At 45.5% G+C, this 17,293-nt stretch overlaps 1 protein-coding gene across 1 annotated transcript; it reads left to right on the forward strand.

Annotated features, from left to right (window-relative positions):
- Window positions 1-316: 316 nt before the first annotated feature.
- Window positions 317-11,487, forward strand: ZNF622 (zinc finger protein 622). The gene is made up of 6 exons (XM_081053123.1): window positions 317-1,106; window positions 2,171-2,440; window positions 2,670-2,832; window positions 4,258-4,370; window positions 9,851-9,994; window positions 11,215-11,487. The coding sequence occupies exons 1-6, from the start codon at window positions 533-535 to the stop codon at window positions 11,340-11,342; spliced, it is 1,392 nt and encodes a 463-aa protein (XP_080909249.1). The 5' UTR covers window positions 317-532; the 3' UTR covers window positions 11,343-11,487.
- Window positions 11,488-17,293: the final 5,806 nt, after the last annotated feature.

Consider the following 17,293-nt stretch of genomic DNA (forward strand, 5'->3'; position numbering starts at 1 on the left):
TGGGCAGAAACCTTAAAAGGAAACAAGCTAGCTAGCAAAAAAAGGACATTCCAAGCAGATGATGAAAGGACTTAGGTTCGACGGGTTGACGAGGCCGTGCGCAAGAGCCCAGCATCGCCTAAGCTTTGAACGCTTCCTGATTCCTAGAGAGCTGCTGTTACGTAGGAGGCCACAGTTAGCGGAGTCCGAGCTGACCTGCGCCGTGACTTGTAAAACACACGCTGGAGCTGCACGATTTAGTACCAACACCCACGTCAGGTCGACAAGGCGGGGCCTGAGTAGCCAATAGCAGCTCTCGCCTTCCCTGGCCGCTCATTGGAAAGGACGCGGGTGGGGAGGCGGGACTTCCTGTCCGGCCGGGAACAACCTTCCCCCTGCACGACTTCTTCCGGCAGAGCCAGTGGGCAAGTCGGCTGCTGCCGTGGCTGTTCGTGGGCCCCGAGGTAAGCTAAGGTGTGAGCGCCTCGTCGGGTCAGGACGCTCGCTGTTCGCTGGATCTCGCCCGTTGTCTCCCGTTATTTCCCGTCCGGCGATGGCGACGGCGACGGCGCCGTACACCTGCATCACCTGCCGGGTGGCGTTCGACGACGCGGAGCTGCAGCGGGCCCACTACAAGACGGACTGGCACCGCTACAACCTGAAGCGGAAGGTGGCGGACATGGCCCCGGTGACGGCCGAGGGCTTCCAGGAGCGCGTGCGGGCGCAGCGGGCCGTGGCGGAGCAGGCGGGCCGGGGCACGGCCACCTACTGCGCGGTGTGCAGTAAGAAGTTCGCGTGTTTCAACGCCTACGGGAACCACCTCGGGTCCCGGCGGCACGTGGAGCTGGAGCGGAGGGCGGTGCAGCGCGAGGTGCAGCTCATGAACGCCAAGAACCTGGAGAAGGGGCTGGGCGGCGACGGCGTGGACAAGGACGCGGTGAACGCGGCCATCCAGCAGGCCATCCGGGCCCGGCCGTCGCCCAAGAGGGCGGCCCCGGCGGGCGGAGGGCGTGTCACCGCTGGCCGACACGGGGCCGACGGGCCGCCCCGGCTGCAGTGGTTGGAGCGGCGGGCGCGGAGGCGGGGCGAGGAGCCGGGGAGCGCGGAGGCGGGCCTGGACGGGGACGGTACGCGCGCGGCGTGGGCGTGGGGCGCGGGCGTGGGGTGCGGGCGGGGGGTGCGGGGCGCGGGCGGGGGGCGCGGGCGGGGGGTGCGGGGCGCGGGCGGGGGGCGGGGGGTGCGGGGCGTGGGGCGCGGGTGCGGGGCGTGGGGTGCGGGGCGGGGGGTGCGGGGCGTGGGGCGCGGGTGCGGGGCGTGGGGTGCGGGCGGGGCGTGGGCGCGGGGCGCGGGGTGCGGGGTGCGGGCGGGGGGCGCGGGGCGGGGGGTGCGGGGCGCGGGCGGGGGGCGCGGGCGCGGGTGCGGGGCGGGGGTGCGGGCGCGGGGCGGGGGGCGTGGAGCGCGGGCGCGGGTGCGGGGCGCGGGGCGGGGTGCGGGGCGCGGGCGTGGGGCGCGGGTGCGGGCGGGGCGTGGGGCGCGGGTGCGGGCGGGGCGTGGGGTGTGGGGCGCGGGTGCGGGGCGCGGGTGCGGGGCGGCCGCGAGGCTGCTTGCCGAGGGGCCTGGTGGCTAAACCCCGCCCGGAGTCCGCTCTGTGTAGAAACGTCCTGGGGGGCGGGGACGGATGGATTTCTCGCTTTTGAACAAGGAGGCTTTTCACGCGTGCAGGGGAGGGCCTGCTTTCTGCTGTGGAATTTGTACTGTGCAGTTTCCACTTCGGCTTTGCACTTAATTTGTCGGATTGAAACGATGCGAGGGGTTCCGAGGCAGCTGCCTGAGCCGAGTGTGCGGCGGGAGCCTGCCGCCTGCCCCCTGCGCGTTGGGGGTTGTCGCTGGTTTCTCTGGTCGCACATCCGGCGGTCGCCGGTCGTCTGGGCGCAGACAGACCCAGGGAGCAGCGAAGGCGGCTGCGGGGCTGTCCCCGGGGCTGCAGAAGAAAGAGGAAGCTGTTTCTTAGCCGCACAGACGGGTCGCTGGTACAGGAATAGCTCACGCTGACATCTTAAATGAGGGCTCGTCCTGGGGGGCCAGCACCCCGTCGTCCCACATGCAGGACCGTCCCACCCGGGCTTGTGTTTCTGGGGCTGCTTTCCTGGCGGTCACCTCTGGTTGTGAACTAACCGTGTTTTGCTTGAAGATTGGGAAGATGTTGATTCTGATGAAGAACCGGACTGCGCGGATGCCGAGTCGGTGGACGACCTGGAGCGGGAAGCGGAGGAGGAAGCGGAGGAGGAAGCGGCCGGGGGAGGCGCCGCCCCTGGTGCCATCCCCGTAACGGACTGCCTGTTTTGTCCCCATCACTCAAGCTCCCTTATGAAGAACGTGGCCCATATGACTAAAATCCACAGCTTCTTCATTCCCGACATAGAGTATCTTTCGGACCTGAAGGGGCTGATTCGGTACTTGGGTAAGTACAATAACTTTCCTTGGAAGGAGGGAATAGCACACTATTGCGGGGCACGTCTTAAAGGGAACGCTACTTTTGTGTTTCTCATCAGTCTTTGATTTCATTACCTGTTTATTTCATGAAGATCAGAAACTTGATGCATGTTTTATGAATCGTGCAGATAAATGGTGAGACTTAATCTGGCTGCAAAAGCTTTTTTCATGTTTTTTCCCTCAAATTCTTTTTCCAGGAGAGAAAGTTGGTGTTGGGAAGATGTGCTTGTGGTGCAACGAGAAGGGGAAATCGTTCTACTCCACAGAAGCTGTGCAGGCGCACATGAACGACAAAAGCCACTGTAAGCTGCTCACGGAGGGTGATGCCGCTTTGGAATTCGCCGACTTCTATGATTTTAGGTAAGTGGATTGTAATGTGAAGCGAAGCCAGTGCCTGATGTGTGTCTAGCGCTGTACCATATACACTTTATAACTGCTCTATGAGTGGTTATTCCCTCTCATTTTGTAAATAAGAAACTGAGTGTAACTGGGTTAAACACGTCTGATAAGGAGAAATCGCAGACCCAAACTGAAGTTTGTGTGACGTGAAAACTTGGGTTGTTTTTTATCTTTGTTTTGTGTTGTTTTAATGGTTTAATGGTCAAGAGTTCAGTTTTGCCAGCTACCTTATGAACAGAGGCAGAGAAATTTGGTGTCATGTTTTGGTTTCCCTGAGAGTCCTTGAATCACAAGCTGTCGCCTAAGGGAGTTGAGACGGTTGCTGAACTGGGCCAGTCCCAGTCATTTGAGATTATCCCATAGGTGGTTCATTCACCCTTTCCTAGAGACTTGTCTAATTTATAGTATGGCATGCACCGAGTCTATGCTGGGCAATCTTGAACAGCTAATCCTAGTGTGCTGCGCAGGTGTGCTACACAAGCAGGTGTGCTACACAAGCAGGTATGTATAATTAACCATGCCAGGCATGCAATCTCTGTGACACAGTCAAGTGTTCAGAAAAGTCCTGCCTTTTTCTGTTGTCCTTTTGCATCTTCCTGCTGATTTCTCATTTCTCTTTTATAGTGAGGGAGAGCTTTTCATTTTTGCCACTTTGGAGGTTACTACTGTAGTTGAAAACCTTTTATATGTTAATTGGCTATTTAGATGTCTCGTGAAGTGTTTGATCAAGTCTTGTCTGTTTTTCTTTTGGGTTATCATCTACTGCTAACAATTTAGTGTGCATTTCTACAATTATTTTCTATGTATTTGTGAACATTTCTAGGAACATAAAGCTTGTTCTAGAACTGCATTGTCTAATATGGTAATTACTGGATGTACTCCTGTGGCTATTTAAGTTAATTAGAAATTAAAATTTTAAAACTAGTTCTTCAGTTGTACAACTACATGTCAAAGCTCAGTGGTTAAAAGCACAATGATTAGTAGCTACCATATTGGACACACAGAAACTTTCTGTATCACAGAGTTCTATTGGACAGCACCATTCCAGAAATTATTTAACTTTTTAAAAAATTTTCGATTTACAGTTGGCATACACTGTTTAGTTTCAGGTGTACAGCATAGTGATGAGACATTTATATAGTACCTATGTGTTTCCTGTGTTGTCTTCTGAGAGTTTTATAGTTTTGTGTTTTTCATTTAGTTCTGTGATCCATTTTGAGTTCTTAGGTCATTTGCAACTTTTGCTACAGAGAAAAAGGCTAACAAGTTTTCTCTCAAACCTTTTAGGTAGCTGGTGAGTTTGCCACATTTGCAAATATAGTGTATGTCTTTTAGTTAAATTTGAGGTATCAGTCTATTTGTTAATGCCCTTTCACTGTTTTCCAGGAGTAGCTACCCAGATTACAAAGATGGGGAGGAGCCCCCTGAGATTGACGAGTTGTCCTCTGACAAGACCTTGGAATATGATGATGAAACCATGGAGCTGATTCTGCCTTCTGGTAAGTGCATTTGTCAGAAATAAATAGCTTGATGCCAGTGAAACTGTTGGAGAGGCATGTTCTTATCCATTCTTTTCCATACCGAGGGAAGTAGAACATAAAACTCAAAGTGTGTGTTTGTGTCCTCAGGGATGTGGTACGCTCTGAAGGCTGCCACTTAGCTCTGTGTTGGCTGTTTAAATTGGGTTGGTGTTTTTGCTCACTTCTGTTCTGACTCAGAATGCTTGGATCAGTCATTTCTTTCCTTTTCAAATATGCAGATCTATTCTGTTCTGTTTATATATTAATATTTGGGGGTGGGGCTCACCTAGGTTTTTCTTGTTAATCTTGACCTTACTCTTGTTTGAATTGATTCCTGTTTCCTTGTGTTGCTCAGACTTCCAAGTGGTAGGCTGGCATGGGTGTGTCTGATTGACAGTGCCCAGGGTGTCTGTTTCTGGTTATAGGGGGGAGGTTTAGAGTTTGAATTCTGTCTTCTACTTTGGGGAACGGTATTCATAATGGTGGGAATTTAACACAGGTATAAAGAGATGAAGAAACCAAGAATACGAGAAGCATCCACTATTGTTTACAATGTTATGATTAGCTAATAAGAATGGGAGATGCTACAGAAGATACATGAGAGAATGAAAAGGAATGGAATGGTAGAGATGATGAGATCCAAATAATACCTGTATTTCCTGGGTGGTTAGCATGTTCAGGCAGATGTTTTATTTTTACAACATGCCTCAGGGCCTTGGAATCATATTTCCCTGCAGTACTGGGGCAGACTATATCATCAGATAGTCAAAGAAAGCGGCATGAGATGAGCTTGAAAGTTGAATGTCCCTGGTTTTAAAGCCTAGGTTTCCTTGTTTACAGCTGCAGGTCACTTACTGAGTCATGTTATTTTAAACTTGGATAATAAGCCTCAGGACAGCGCTTTGGTGTGGCCTTGGATGTAGTGAGGTAACTGGTTTGGTGGTAGAGTGCTGAGAAATACTGTGCTTTTAGACACAGACTCTGGAAAGACCTAACCTATAGCCAAGACGTTCTTTTTTTTATTATTAAATTTATTGGGGTAACATTGATTAGTAAAATTATGTAGGTTTCAAGTATACAATTCTGTAATACATCATCTGTATCTCACATTGTGTGCCCATCACACACACTCCTCCCCCTTACCCTTTGGCAACCACTAAACTGTTGTGTAGGTCTGAGTTTTTGTTTCTTTGTTTGTCTTGTTCCTTTGTTGTTTTCAGTTTTATATCCTTCATATGAGTGAAGTCGCATGGTTCTTTTTCTGTCTGACTTATTTCGCTTAGCATGATAATCTCAAGATACATCCATGTTGTCACCAATGGCAGTATTTCATCTTATGGCCGAGTAGTATTCCATTGTGTATATGTACCACATCTTCTTTATCCAATTATCTTTCAAAGGACACTTTGGTTGTTTCCATGGTGCTGCAGTGAACATCAGGGTACATATATCTTTACAGATAAATGTGTTCAGGTTTTTTAGGTAGATACCTAGGAGACGGATTAATTCTATTCTTAATTTTTTGAGGAATCTCCATACTGTTTTCCATAGTGGCTGTACCGATTTAGATTCCCCACCAACAGTATATGAGGGTTCCTTTTTCTCCACAGCCTCTCCAACACTTGTTATTATTTTGTCTTGTTGATGATAGCCATTCTAACAGGTGTGAGGTGATATCTCATTGTGCTTTTGATTTGCATTTCCCTAATGAAGTTGAGCATTTTTTTCATATCTGCTGGCCATTTACGTCTTCTTGGGAGATGTGTCTGCTCTGTCCTTTGCCTATTTTATAACTGGATTGTTGTTTTTTTGTTGAGTTGTATGAGTTTTTTATGTTTTGGATATCAGCCCCTTATCTGAGGTGTTTGCAATATCTTCTCTCATTCAGTTGGTTGCCTCTTTGTTTTGTTGATGGTTTCTTTTGCTGGGCAGAAGCTTTTAAGTTTGATATAGTCCCATTCATTTATTTTTGCTTTTACTTCCCTTGCCTTTGAGGTCAGATTCATAAAATGCTCTTTGAACCCAAGGTCCATAAGTTTAGTACCTATGTTTTCTTCTATGCAGTTTACTGTTTCAGGTCTTATGTTTAGGTCTTTGATCCATTTTAAGTTAATTTTGGTACATGGTGACAGATAACAGTCTAGTTTCATTATTTTGCACATGGCTTTCCAATTTTCTCAGCACCATTTATTGAAGAGGCTTTCTTTTTTCCATTGTATATTTTTGGCTTTTTTGTCAAAAATTGTCTGCTCACATATATGTGGATTTATTTCTGGGTTTTCAATTCTATTCCATTGGTCTGTATGTCTGTTTTTCTGCCAGTACCATGCTGTTTTGATTATTGTCGTTTTGTAGTACAATTTGAAGTCAGGGAGTGTGATACCGCCAGCATTGTTCTTTTTTCTTAGGGTTGCTTTGGCTATTTGGGGTCTTTTGTGGTTCCATACAAATCTGATGATTTTTCTATTTCTTTAAAAAAATGCCATTGGGAGTTTTATGGGGATTGCATTAAATCCGTGTATTCCTTTGGGTAATATGGCCATTTTAACTATGTTGATTCTTCCAATCCATGAACATGGAATATTTTTCCATTTCTTTGTATGCTCTTCAATTTTTTTTTAAACAGGATACTATGAATATACTATGACTTAACAGTTTTCAGTGTATAGGTCTTTCACATCCTTTGTTGAGTTTATTCCTAGGTATTTTATTTTTGTTGCAATTACAAAAGAAGTTGCTTTTTTCTTTTTCTGAAATTTTATTGTTGGTATATAGGAATGCAGTGGATTTTTTACATTGATTTTTGTCGCCAGCAACTTTACTGTATTCATTTATTGTTTCTAATAGTTTTTTGGTGGAGTGTTTAGGGTTTTCTATATAAAGAATCATGTCATCTGCAAAATGTGACTGTTTAACTTCTTCATTCCCAGTTTCGAAGCGTTTTATTTCTTTCTCTTGCCTGATTGCTTAACTAGGCCGTGCAAGTGTTTTTTTCCATGGAAAGGTTTGGCACGGATGTTAGCAAGAAGCTAATTTGAGAAGGACTCTAATGTGAAGAGTTTAATCATATTTTATCCACCACACTTAGTAGATTTCGTTTCAAACTAGTTTTAAAAGCAGTAGTTGTGATACCTTAAATCTCGTTAATTCAGATCAAGTACCTGATCCCAGAGCCAGTGACAAAGAGCATCCGGTAGAGGGCACTGTGGGCATAATTTTGAAACGTGGTCTGGCTCAGTCGCTGGAGTCCCTTGCTCTTCTGTTGCTGTGGAGTAAGTTGGTGTGAAAGACACATCCCATTAGCTGCTCACCGACCAGATGGAGCTGTTGGTGGACCCACAAGAGGTACAGAGGCGATCATAGGAAAAGTACAGTTGAAGGTATTTTCCTTTCCAGTATCTTATGTCATCGGTTCTTAGGCTGTTTGTTAAAGTAGGAGTGGACAGTTCTGTAAGTGGTTATTGCTGTGGTGAAAGGTAGATGGACAGGTTGTGACTTCACTGTAACTCAGACATAACCATCTGTTACCTATTGGGCAGTCAACAGTGTGTTCTAAAAATAATTTTCCTTGGTGAGGGCCTTCAAGTTGAGCTGTTCTCAGCACATTGCGCTGAATGTCAGTGCTCACTGTCATTGGCACAGGGCACGGGTAGCTCGAAACACTGCGTGTTTGCATTTCTCATGCTAGCTGTCGGAAACCTTGGCATTGAGTAATGAAACCTTTTCAAGGATGTTTTAAAAAGCCAAACTTCAATAATACACATTTCCAAATGCTGCTTAAGAATATAAGAGTATTGATTTATTAGGTGCTAATGACCAGCATTATCATTGAATGATTTTAAGTAGTCATCGTTACCAACTTGGAGCACCCTGACCAAACGTATAAGTAGAAAACCCCAATGAATGATGCTGGGGCTTCCTGCTAGAGCCTCTATTTAAGTTGAGTGTTTACCCAGTGCTGTGTTTTCTTTATTTCTTGTGATCTAGGAGCTTTGTTAACTCCTAAGGTGCCAAAACAGTCAGCTTCAGCAGAATGTGTTTTCATCCATATTGGTATTCAAAGGCCATAGCATCTTTGATTTGGATGTTTGTTTTTGTCATCCCTTGAGTCTGATCACAAAACAGTCAACTAGAGGTAGCTGCTTTTCCATATCTGTGTAGCAAGTAAACTTTTCAGGTAGCTTGCCAGGTAGAGAGACTTAAAATAAACGGACAGAATTTTTTCATGTAAATTAAACGTCTAGATCCTAAAAGCAAATGCAGCCATGTGCTATATTCATAGTATCCTGTTTATGGTCTTTCTACACAGGATTCTGAAAGAAATGATTTTATATGTATAAATGTCAAATTTCCTAGAAGTTGTACACACGGTTCTACCTAGCCTTATTTCCTTTATTCATTTTCAGTGGAAATAGCTGGTTCTTGCCCTGTGTATGCTGTTATTAAATCTCTACATGGTTAAACCTATTTGGGTTTATTAATTTTAATTCATATTCTTGTGAGGACACAAGCCCTCAGCTGATGCTGATACCACTGGCCCAGGATCACGTTTTGAGAGCCACTGCTCTGAGGGAGCCTGGAGTTCACTGGCCCGGAGGCCCGCCCCCTCCCTTTCACCTGCTGTGAAGCTGAGATGTCGGGGTCAGCAATTTCCTGTAAAGAACCAAATAGTCATTTCTGAATACATGATTGACTTGTATAGTTTTACTAGATCCTTTTTAATAAGCAAAAGCTGTAGAGAGAATACAATTTAAGCCTCTTTTAAAATTCTAGTTCACCCAATAATTTCCATCATTTAGAAAGCATTAGGGCAGTGTTTGTCAACCTAGGCACTATAGACATTTTGGCCCAGATAATTCTTCAATATGGAGGGTTGTCCTGTGCATTGTGGGATGTTTAGCTATAACATGACTTCTGCGCAGTAGACGCCCTAGCTGCCCTCCATCTGTAACAACCAGAAATGTCTCCAATCATTGCCACCTGTCCTTGGGGTAAAATCACCCTTTTGAGAACTGCTGCCATAGAGAATTTAAGCAAAGGAAAGGTCTAGACTGTGGCTTGTAGTCCGAAACATCAAGACCATTCTCTGCTTAACCTTTTTTATTAAAAAAAAGTTACAATCCCTTACCTCCTAGGGTCCTATTAGCTGTACTAGTGGGTGTTGCTATGTGAATTTCCAGGGAGGCGTGTTGTGTATAAGTAAGTACAAGATGCTGAGTTTTTCACTTACCGGTGACTTGCCATTCTTTTAAAATAATCTTCCTACTCTTTGGTTTTATTTCTTTCATTTTTAAATACGCTGCTTCATCTTTCTTCAGAAGATAGAGTGCCGTTTCGTCTGGCATATCCATTTTCCAGCTCAATACCCTTAAAAGTCTGATTTGGAAAGCCTTTGCTTTATAGCTCTGCCTTGAAAAACTATTCAACTTAGTGTTTAAATATTGCTCTTTGAAAAATAGGTGCCAGAGTGGGTCATCGCTCCTTGATGAGATACTATAAACAGCGATTTGGCTTGTCAAGAGCTGTGGCAGTTGCCAAGAATCAGAAGGCCGTGGGCCGGGTACTCCAGCAGTACAGAGCCCTGGGATGGACTGGCAGCACAGGTATGTCAGGTGGACAGCCGTGGACCCGCCCAGGAACTCGTTTTCAGGAAGGGGCTGGGCTGAAGCCGCTTTCTTTTATGTTGTCTTTGTGGGGCCTCTCTAGGGAAATCTTAGCCTCTTGGCTCTTTGGCTTCTATTACCACTTAATATGTTTACGGCAAAAGCCCAAAGCTATGTGACTTAAAAACTTCATATTCCTGCCACAGTAACTTTCTAAAACTGCATATACACCACTAACTTTTTCAGAAGGGAATAGTTACCAAAATAATTATTTAATAATCATCAAACGTTGAAATTGTCCAGGAGGTTACACAGAGAAACTAGATAGTATCCTTGTGGCAAATAGCTTGAGCCGTGGTAAGTAACATGAGCTGTCTGATACGCTGGTAGGTTCTTGTATGATGAGCACAAGTGATGTGATTCACCTGGGCCTCTTTTTCCTCACTTACAAAATGAAGATGGTAATAATAGGACCTACCGCGTAGACTCATGCGTGTTGAATATCATAAGGCACTTGTCGTATAGTACATGCACATAATCAAGGATGGCTGTCACTCCTTTCTGTGACGTTCCCAAAGAAGACTTAGTAAGAGTCAGAGGAATAAAGCAGGCCACTGGCTTGTTAATTTTGGATACCTCATCGCTGTGAAATATTTAAATCTATTCTGATGTGTCTGCTGTATGAAGCTCTATCCTTAGCTCTTCAGGAAAACATCAGTCCACTGGAAGACTGGAACTGGTAAGAGGAGAGCTTTCCTGATGGCCTGGAAAGCTCTGCACAACTGAAACCCATTTTCATTGCCACTGTGTGTATCCACGTGGTTGCCTTCACCGTGGCTGCCTGGGAGCTGTGAGGCCACTTAAACGTAGCAGACATGGACTTCATGTTACTGTTGTCAGGAATTCTCTGACTTGATTATAATCTCTGCCTGTCTCTGCCCCTCACATCAGTGGGCCTTCACCTTTTGGGCTTATAGACGCTTTCCAGATGGTGAAAACAAAAGAGGTTTATCTCAGAGAAAAGTATAAAGAGAGAAGTTCTGGTATGCAATTCCAGGGTGCACATAACCCCTGGCGCATTGTGTAGAGACCCCAACCTAGCAACTTTTCTGTAAATATAGAGCCCCAAGCTAAGTTTGAAATTCTTCGAAAAGATTGGGTTTTCTTTGATGACAAGTAACAGCCCTTTGCCTCATTTCTTACCTCCTTCCTGACCAAAGGGGCAGCTCTCAGGAGCCAGCGGGACATGCAGTATGTCCAAAGGATGAAGTCCAAGTGGATGCTGAAGACAGGCATGAAGAACAACGCCACCAAGCAGATGCATTTCAGGGCCCAGGTGATGTTCTGAGTGTCTGCTGCTCACGAGTCATCATCTCCTTCACGCGTGTCCTTACCTGAGCACTAGTGGAAGCCACATTCTACAACGGAGCCTTACTGCTGCTGTCTCCCTATGCTTCATCTGTTCTGACCTGATAATAAAAGGCAGAGTCATACTGGCTTTCAAATATCATTTCTGGACGGGGTTTAAAGATTCTGTTTTCACAGCGTGAGTGGTGTGTCCACTGGACTCAGGACCTGTCTACTGGACAGTGTCTTCATTGCCTCGGCTCTTATCTGATTTATGGCTGTCAGAATAATATGGGAAACTCCAGTGACTTGTTTGCTCCAAACTTAGTTTGACTTTAAGAAGAGTAACTTAGCAGGTGCTCTGTGAGTGCTCCCTGTGTGGGTTGTGTGTGCCCTCTTGTTATAGTCGGGCCTCGATTGCTGTTGGCATGTCAGTAGGTGGGATGCACCCTCAGGCTGACTGGCTGTGGGGTTTGGCCACATCCACAGCTTACAGGCCATTGTGTGGGGGAAGGGAGGGGCTTACCCCACAGAGCAGGATTGGCCCCAGCAGGCTCTGGTGCCTGATGAGACCACCCTTTGTGTGTGCCGCTTGTGAGGCGAATTGGGCAGTGCTCTGCTGTGGTCTGAAGCCAGCCTCCAAGTGTGTTGGTTCTGGGACCTCTTGAGAGGGGTTCTGGTGCAGGCCCAGGTCAGCCACTGCCTATGACTGGCTGGGGACTACCTGGTAGGAGCTATAACGTGATCTGAGGTTGTTTGCTGCCTGTGCTAACCTTGGAAGTACGTGGGAGAGGATGATATGCCACCAGAACCAGGCCTGGGGTGGTTCTGCAAAAAGGACACCCTGAGGCCTGCTGCTGCCTGCTGGTTCCCATAAGGCTCAGCTGCTGATAAAGCAGTAGGAGTGTTGGATGAGGCATGGTGCCAATCACCAGACCAATTCAGATGCAGATTTGGCCATGGGCGTGGGGGCAGCTCAACACAGGAAAGATGGCGCCCGCTTGCTAGCTGCACGGGAGCAGGGCACCACACGGGAAATGGTGGCTGTCCCACCAGTTCTTGCCTGTCCCAAGCCACACGGCTCAATCTCCTCGTTTTTCTCCAACTGCCCTGGAATCACTGACCCACCGCTGGAACCCGAGGTGAGTGAGTGAGTCTGCGCGCGGGCGCTGTAAGAGGACGTGTGGGTTCCCCCGCGGCCTTCCAGGCTCACCCGGCGGTTAGAATCCCACTTTTTCACAGCTGGATGTGGGGGCTCTTCCTCCTTGCACTGGTACTCTGGGCTGGGGAGCCAGGTGGGGGGGGCTGGGGTCCTTTGCTCCACACGGAGGTGATCCCTCCTGATTCTCAGCTGCCATAGGCAAGGGTGGCACTGGCCTGTGCATGTCTCTGTCCCGCCTACCAGTCTCACAGAGTGTGGGGACAGAGCCCAGAGAGCAGTTTCCAAGCTCTCGCCTTCACGTGAAAGGTGCTGGCTTCGGTAGTAGATGGCTGTCAGCTGTGACTAGTTGGCCATCAGCTGTTACCGGTTAGCCATTGGCCACTGATACAACTGCCGTGGCTGAGTTGGCTAGTGTGGATTGCGGCTAGCAAGTGGGGTTGGTGGGTGGGTTGGTTGGCAGAGAAGCGGACAACAGGTTGCAGATTGTGTGGCTCCTGCTTCCTGTGTCTCCAACCCAGCCGCCAGCGAGACTAGTGGTGTGACTCCCGCATCCATGGCTCCGTGGGTCTTCCTTTATGGCCTCACCATGTCCTGAGTTCTTGTGCAGGGAGAGGGACCAGAGACCCCGCATGACATGGTGGCTTCTTATATTCCTAATGTAGGACTTCTGTTCAGGTGGATCTCCAGGTTGATAATTTAGTTGTGATTTTACTGTATTCATGGGAGGAAACGGGGACAGTGTTCACATACTCTGCCAGCTTGGGTCCTTGGTTGTTTGACACATTTTTAAATCTGTATCTTGGGAAAATGAGGTGGAGCTTCCCATGAGGTATATTTTTAGTTTACACTTAACTGCATGCACGTGATACTGTTTTGTAGCTCTTATCGGTGTCGTTTTTTCATTCCCTCAATGTGATAACCCTGGTTGGTTACGCCTGACGGCTGCAAGGCAGCTAGCGAGCCCCCCACGGTGCTCACCTCTCCCCGGCGCTGGCACCTGCTGGTTTCCAGCGTCGTTTCCACACCAGCCCGCACTAGACTGTACCTTGCTTCTATCCATACCCTGTTGCTTTTGAGCATTTTCACCTGTGGGGGGCAGCGAGGACATTGTGCTTGCTGATCTATAAAATACTCCCTCCGTTTATTTATCTACTGCCAGGCTTCAGTAAGATACCTTCTTAGTTCTGATTCTGGGTTTGTAAAAAAATCCACTATCTCATCTCAATTCTATAAAATTCTGTGGGTTTTTTGTATGATTTTGTTTTTGCTTTTCTGGAGTAAAATGCTATTTGGGTGGAGGACAAAGCAAAGAGAGATTTAAACATCATTTCCTTACATTTGCATGAACAAGATAAGAAACAAGACAAAGTGCTTATTTTGAGGGGCCTTGTTTGTGGTGTAGGAAAGGACGGGACTGTCTGGTAGTTTGTTTCCTGCTTATCCTCTCATTGGAAATGTGTCTATTTTTCTTTCTCGTGGCACACAGTTCCTCACTCTCTGTCTTTCGTAGTTAGGATCCCTTGGGTTTCCTGCCTGTTCCCAGTTCTGCAGCTACCAGTTCTCCCCCACGTTGGTCCTTTCACAGCCACACGTTCTTTCTTGCTTTCTTATTCCTGTCACATGGGAGAAGTAGGCAGAACTTGCCAAACAAGGGTAGAAGCTTAATAGGGAATGCTGGCATTCCTTCATATTAACTTCATATTTGATCATTTTAAATTTACCCACTTACAATGTTGTTGCAATAGTGCTTTTGTTTCTCCAGTTTTTTATTCTTCACATTTCGTTTTGATTAAATCTAAAACTAATCCAAAGTAACCCAAAATTAACTTTTTGCTAAATCCATGTTTGTAATCCAATCCCTATGGGTATTTCCCCTGTTGCTTGTTGCCTTTATGACAGCTAGTTGTCTGCATTTATGGTGGATGCCAGGGTAAAGCTATTAAAGTTTCTTCATCCACACTAAGCTGGCGCTCGGCGCGGCAGCCGGCGGCTCGCCCTGGCTTGTGGAATCTTTCCTCCTGGGAGTGATCTCAGGGCCATATGGCCCTAGCGAATTGACATGTCTGTCTTTAGTTTAAGACATCAAGACTGGGATCAAACCTGATTGTGGTGATGGCTGCACAGCTCAAGATACACTAAAAGCCAATCAACAGTGCACTTTAAGTGGGTGGATTGTATGATATGTGAACTATATCTCAACAAAGCTGTTTTGAAAATAAAGTGGGATAAAAAGTGAGCAAATGTAATGTATTCCCTCCCTTGCATGTTACGGAAGCCCCCGGCGGCTGTGCTGGTTGTTTGTACTTTGTGTCTGCAGACTAGACACAGGCTTATCTAGTCTTCCTGCTCTGTGGGGTGTGAATTCATGTTTTAGTGTGTATAAGCTGCTTTTCATGCAGCATTTCTTTTCCTCCACCATGAGGTATAGGCAGCATTCCTATTTTTACAGATGAGGAAATAGACTCAAGACAGGTCAGTAACTTTTTTTTTCTTTTTTATTAAAGTTTATCGGGGTGACAATTGCTAGTAAAGTTACATAGATTTCAGGTGTACAATTCTGTATTGCATCATCTATAAATCCCATTGTGTGTTCACCCAGAGTCAGTTCTCCTTCCATCACCGGTCAGTAACTTTTTTAAGGAGACACAGAAGAAAGCCAGAGATGGTTATTCTTAATATTGCGATACACGGGACAGAAGCCTGAGCATTATCCTGTCCTAAGGAGCACACTCACTGGACTGCAAACATTTCCTCTAGTCAATGAAATTAGCAGCAGCTCTGCAAGAATCCTGTAAATCTAGAAATACATGGAATCGAATGTTTACATTAATGTTACATGCATGATGCACACATGAGTAACACATGTTACACACATGAAATAAAATACATTTTCTTGCCTAGAACGTGAACGAATTTTGCTCTCTGCCAATTTTGGTTATGTGTGGGTTCATAATTGTTAAGCTGCTTTCTAATAAACTCTTTTTAGTTATTTCTAAACTCTTTTCTGATCCCATTAGACGTTTTTGATTTGGAATTCACAATAATTCATATGCAGAAGACCAGCAGTGTTGCCAGCTCAATGTGCAGACTTTTTTGTAAGATCATTTTTGGCAATCTAGAGATAAGTGCTTTGAAGAATACGTGTCATTTCATTTTAGACTCATTTGTACGCAGCCCATTTTGACACCAAAATTGATGGACATTAGGAAGATTTGGTTAGCTTAATACTGCTGCAAACATTTTAATGCTAGAATAATAATTTACTGATCACTTGTGGGCTGAACCTGGGTGCTCTGGACGGTCTGATGGGACTCTGACACATCACTAATTGACAGCAGGTGAGGGAAAAGCTGTTTCTCCTCATTGTACATGCTAGTCACTGTAGTACTTTTTCAACTCCAAAAAGCCTTTTAGTATAAACTGTTTGCTGAGTAAACATGATGCATTTCTTCAGAAGAAAGAATGCATCTATATTTAGCATAAACCTAAAACTATGCAAAACATTAAAACTATGTTAAAGACATCAAATCTGTTTCCGAAATCTACAATGTCGATTTCATTGTAGATGACCTTTAAATCCTGAATTCAGGGCGTTCGTTATCTTATCCCTTATCTTTGATTATTAATCACTATATTTGGTATTCCATTCTCAAGTACCTTTGTCACCTGGGGTAATGTGTCTCAAACACGTTGCCCTGCCCAGGATTACCCATTTCTAACACAGCGTCTGCAAGTGTGGAGCATAAGACTCTACTTATAAAGGTGAGGGGTTTTCGTTTTTTCTGAAGAGATTTTTGTAATGCTTAGTGCCAGAGGAGGAGAATATTAAATTGACAGTAAATGAAAACTATTGTCACTTTATGCTTGAAACATGACTCTCCTTCCACAAGTCTTTGCTATTTCTAATTCAAGTGAATGAAATCTATTTGGGTAATTTGGTAGTATATATTTTCTATTCATCTTGAAACTTGGGGGGTATTTCTCCTGGAAATAAGCACAAAAAATGTAATATGTAAAAATCAGTAACAATAAGAGCAAAAACAAATACCTTATACACAGGATATTGTTACATGCACATTACGTGTGTTAACTAACTTCGTGTTCAGAACAACTCTGAAGTAGGAAATATTTCCATTTATCCAGGTCGGGAAACTGAGGTATAAAGGCTGCAGGGCTAGTAAGTGGCAATGTTGGACTATGAATCTAGGTAGTCCCCTCCAGGGGCTGCGTTTTTAACCACTACCCTCGAGGAGTTCTTCAATCTTTTGATCTTGGAACCCGTTTCCACTTTTTAAAATATATCCAGGTCCCTGAAGAGCTTCCGTTTTTGTTGGTCGCATCTATCACTATATACTGTATCAGAAGTTAAGGCTGAGAAAAGTTTTAAATGTTTATTTAAAAATAATAAAATCATTGCATGTTAACATTAATATATTTTTATGAAAAAAATATTTCTTTTAAAAAAACCTGTAATAACGAGGGTGGATGGAGTTTACATTTTCAGTTATCTTTCACATCCAGGGTCACAGAAGACACCTAGACTGTCATATCTGCTTCTGCATTCAGTCTATTTATTGTATGACATGTTACATAGATCCTGGAAACTCCACTATAACTTTATAGGAGAACAAGGGTGAAAGGGCCGATAACATCTTATTATGAAAATAGCTTTGACTTGGCAATCCCCCTCCCACACACCAAACGGGTCTCTGGACACCAGGATCGCACTTTGAGAAACACTGCATTACACTTAACTGCCTCTCAGTACAAGGGGGAAGTGTCGTTGCTGC

The sequence above is a fragment of the Rhinolophus hipposideros genome, assembly GCF_964194185.1.
Source record: "Rhinolophus hipposideros genome assembly, chromosome: 7".
Taxonomy (NCBI): Eukaryota; Metazoa; Chordata; class Mammalia; order Chiroptera; family Rhinolophidae; genus Rhinolophus; species Rhinolophus hipposideros.

Excerpts from the sequence above, each read along its gene's own strand:
- ZNF622 (XM_081053123.1), top strand. The coding sequence starts at position 533 with ATGGCGACGGCGACGGCGCCGTACACCTGCATCACCTGCCGGGTGGCG. Across the intron at positions 2,441-2,669 it reads GGGGCTGATTCGGTACTTGG|GAGAGAAAGTTGGTGTTGGG; the intron begins GTAAGTACAATA and ends TTCTTTTTCCAG. Across the intron at positions 2,833-4,257 it reads GCCGACTTCTATGATTTTAG|GAGTAGCTACCCAGATTACA; the intron begins GTAAGTGGATTG and ends ACTGTTTTCCAG.